At 35.6% G+C, this 3,687-nt stretch overlaps 2 protein-coding genes across 2 annotated transcripts; both read right to left on the bottom strand.

The window, feature by feature from the left end:
- Window positions 1–345: 345 nt before the first annotated feature.
- TM35_000151970 (EF hand) lies at window positions 346–813 on the bottom strand (the record flags this gene model as incomplete). The annotated part of the gene is made up of 1 exon (XM_029025849.1): window positions 346–813. The coding sequence occupies one exon, from the start codon at window positions 811–813 to the stop codon at window positions 346–348; it is 468 nt and encodes a 155-aa protein (XP_028882832.1).
- Window positions 814–1,317: 504 nt separating this feature from the next.
- On the bottom strand, window positions 1,318–3,585 carry TM35_000151960 (putative protein HID1; the record flags this gene model as incomplete). Its single annotated transcript, XM_029025848.1, has 1 exon — window positions 1,318–3,585. One exon carries the CDS (start codon window positions 3,583–3,585, stop codon window positions 1,318–1,320), a length of 2,268 nt encoding a protein of 755 aa, XP_028882831.1.
- Between the last annotated feature and the right edge of the window lie 102 nt (window positions 3,586–3,687).

The following is a 3,687-nucleotide window of genomic DNA, read 5'->3' as shown; positions in this document are numbered from 1 at the left end:
GTGCAAAACTGTGCATACACATACACTCACTTGTTCTTTCTTTGCCTCTTCCTCTTTTTTGCCACAGAAACCCTGGGCTTATTTGATGCTGCTGCAGCATCTAAAGGACGATGTGCTTTAATCAGGAGAAGATTTTTTATGTTAAACGGAAAATGCAATGATTAAATCTTGATAAAGCGTGCACTTAGAAGAATTGATTCCGTTTGAATAACGCAAAACACACACACATATATGTATATATATATATTTTTTTTTTAAAACAGGCAAAAAAAATAAAATAAAGCAAAAAGATCATGCAATCATCCATTCTTATTTTCCTTTATTTTCTTTTGTTTGTGTGTTGTTTTAAAACAGTTTAGCATGGTTTCCTTTTGAAGCCGGTGTGTTAGGGCTGAGGTTTGTTTGACATAATGGTATGCCTTGAACCGCACCGGGTTCCTGAAAAATGGAACCCGTTGACTTATTGGTAGCCCGGGCATATAGCTCTTCATCACTGACTCGTGGGTATTGGCTGTAGAGAGTTTGTGTGTTATTTGTCTCACAACGGTGTGAGTGTGAGCCTGCGCGCGTCCCCCTCCATGCACAGCTTCTACATACCACTGGAAGTAATTCCACTGCCCTTTGAATTAATTCTGTTGCAGGTTTTGTGTAATCAATTTGGGAACGACAGGTGGGACACTTTGTAGCGCCTTCCACACAGACCTTGCAGAAGATGTGTCCGCATACGAAGAGTTGTGTGGGTTGTTGAAAGGAGTCAAAGCAGACCTGACATGTGAGGTCTTTTGGGGTCTCAAGAGCTCTACAGCACGCCATTCGAAAAGTGTTACGGCCAAGAAGAATTCCGTGATTGGTTTTTTTGTTCTGTTTTGTTTTGTTTTGTTTTGTTTTATTGTTGTTAAGGTTGTATATGTTCATTGAAGTTGTGAGTGGTGAAAAGAGAGAAAAAATAAAATAAAATAAATAAATAAAAATATAACATGGGAATTGACAAAAAAGTGAAACAACAAACATAGTATCTTAACGTCTCAAAACAAAACTCAATTTAAATATATATTGAATGAATCAATGGATTAAAAAAAAAAAAAAAAAGTGGGTGCAACCTATCGTCTCTTTCCTCTTTACATAACTTTGGAATACCATTCCTAGTAAAACCATATTTTTTTTTTCTCTTTTTCGTTTATATTACCCATTTTTTTTTTTTGCTGGGTCTCGTGCCTCCCTACACCCAAAAAAAAGAAAAGAAGAAAAATAAAAATAGTCCCACACGCACGCATACACAGACACACACACACAGAGAAGAAAAAAAAAAAGTGTTATTTAGGCAAATCGCAACATTTTTATTGAATATTTATCTCCAAATGTGCCAGGAGCTGTATATGAATAGAGTGATGACCAATTCGTTTCTATTGCCCATCGCTCAATTTGCCATGTGGAGTTAAGACGTTTCACCACAATACGGTGTGGAGTTGGTAGAGCACCCACTAAAGTAATACTATCAATAGCCGCAACTAAATCTTCTTCTGTTGTTTGTACCTTTTTAATAGTGGCCTCTACCGCCGTAATAGCCGCACTGATAGTTGTGATCAAAAATGGTGAGGAGAGAGGAATACGAAAGTGATCATGTTTAGATGTCAAGAATACATCCGAAACGGCAGTTACTAAACTTTTTCTTTCCATAAATGAAGCTAGTAAAGGTTTAGCCGCTAATTCATGATATTGTAATATACTAGCAACCGCCTCAACAATATTTAACATTACCACTTGATCCGTTATCACATCTGCAGTATTAACTGGATTTTCTATAACTGTTGATTGGACCTCATAGGCGAGACATCTCGTCGCAACAGAAGTAAATACATCACTCAGTTTACTTGAAGTGATAGGACTAATAGTGGTAACAAAAGGTGCAAGATTCGATATAATGGCACTACAAGTGGCGTGAAGAGGACGTATCATTTCATGGTTCATCAATAAAAAAGAACATAACATAATAATAATAAGATCATTATATGATCCTACAAATGAATCAAACTCAAAAGGAATGTACTCACGAAATGTGGTATTACATTGTAAACAAAAAGTTCTAGCTCCACTAAGACGAAGCAAAACAAATAGAACGAGTTGAAGATGAGGAAAATATTGTGGATTACGTCTTGCATCAATAGCGTAATCTACGAGAGGTAAAATATACCCTAATACCTCCTTTTCCTGTCCAAAAGCCAAAACACACTCAGGAGATAAATCAATTAATCTCCAAAGTAACATCATAAATTCATTTTGTACTGTAAAGGAACGTTGAGATTCAGGAAAATATGTTCTATTTGAATATAACTTTAAACTAATAATGGGTTGTAGACGAACTACAATATCTCGAGCTTCCTCAGCAGTAATTGAATGAATAAGTTCCCTTCCACTATGTACTACTTGAATACGTGGTAATACATCAGATTCTTTTCTTACTTCATTATTTTCTTCATTAACTATTTTTTTCTTCTCTTCTCTATTGTCACTAGTTTCATTAGTCAGAAAGGTATGGGAGTTTTGCGAGTCATCACGTAATGGAGCTCCTGGATAACAAATCACAACACATAAGAAACGGGCACTCATCTGAACTACCAATTCCTCTGGTCCCACCCAGTGACTTGAATACGGGAGAAGACCAAAGGGTACGTAAGAAAGTAATGCATTTAAAGCAGATGCAACTAATGTTGGTAAAAGTGGTGTATCATTTACGTTAATTAATGGTTCAGTAAATATAGTATCTCTTTCCCCACTAGTAAAATGTAACGGATATGAGAGAAATACAGTAAGTGTAAAAAGAAGTTCATAACGTAAAGTGTGTGATGTAGCATTTACACTCATAGTGGTACTTCCTCCACCTACTCCAGTATACCAAAGAAGTGATTCATCAACAAATGGGTGAGTTTTACTAGGTCTTGTAGTAGTAGATTCAGTAGGCAATGTTAAACCTCTAATAAAACAGCAATCTACTAATAATCGACCTAGAATTTTAGCAATAGGCATATTAGGATTTGCAAGGGGAAGTTGTGGTAGTACTTGTAATGGAGTGTTATCATCACATGCGAGATTTTCAACAAAAAATGAATGCACAAATGTACTCGTAAAACGTGTTCGTACTTTTCTCTTTTTTACTCTATCAGTAGAAGTTTCTTCTTCTTTATTCTCTTCCGGTTGTTGAATAGGAACAGTTTTCTTATCGGAATCCTCCAATTCTTCTGTAGATACCGTATTTCCGCTTTCCATGGCAATAGGAAGTATTCGTCTTAGTAAACGAATGGCATTTTGAAGTCTTTCTGCCATAACTGAAGTAATTTCTTTTGATTCTTGATGAATAGCCACAACGTTTGCTATAACTTCTATACATTTAAATAATAACATTGCAAAGTTCTTTGTATAAAAGTGTCTCATAGTTCTTAAATCAGAAAATGGAACTCCACGTTCTAATTCTGTGTTAGAAAGACTGGTTTCTAGCAATAAGGAAAAGACCTTGTTGTCTATTACATCATCCTCAAGGAGGGAATGTAACGCCTTCCCTACATCCAGTGTTGAACTAGACGTTCCCATCTTAACAGCTATGTATTTAATCACTATGGTGTTTATAAGTATTATCTGAAGAAAATTAAATGCACACATACACACACGAACAATTAAAAAAAAAAAAAAAAA

This window comes from Trypanosoma theileri, assembly GCF_002087225.1.
Source record: "Trypanosoma theileri isolate Edinburgh chromosome Unknown TM35_Tth_15_V1, whole genome shotgun sequence".
NCBI classification, from domain to species: Eukaryota; Euglenozoa; class Kinetoplastea; order Trypanosomatida; family Trypanosomatidae; genus Trypanosoma; species Trypanosoma theileri.
Note: the sequence above shows the minus strand (reverse complement) of the source record. Positions and strands in the feature narration are given on the sequence as shown.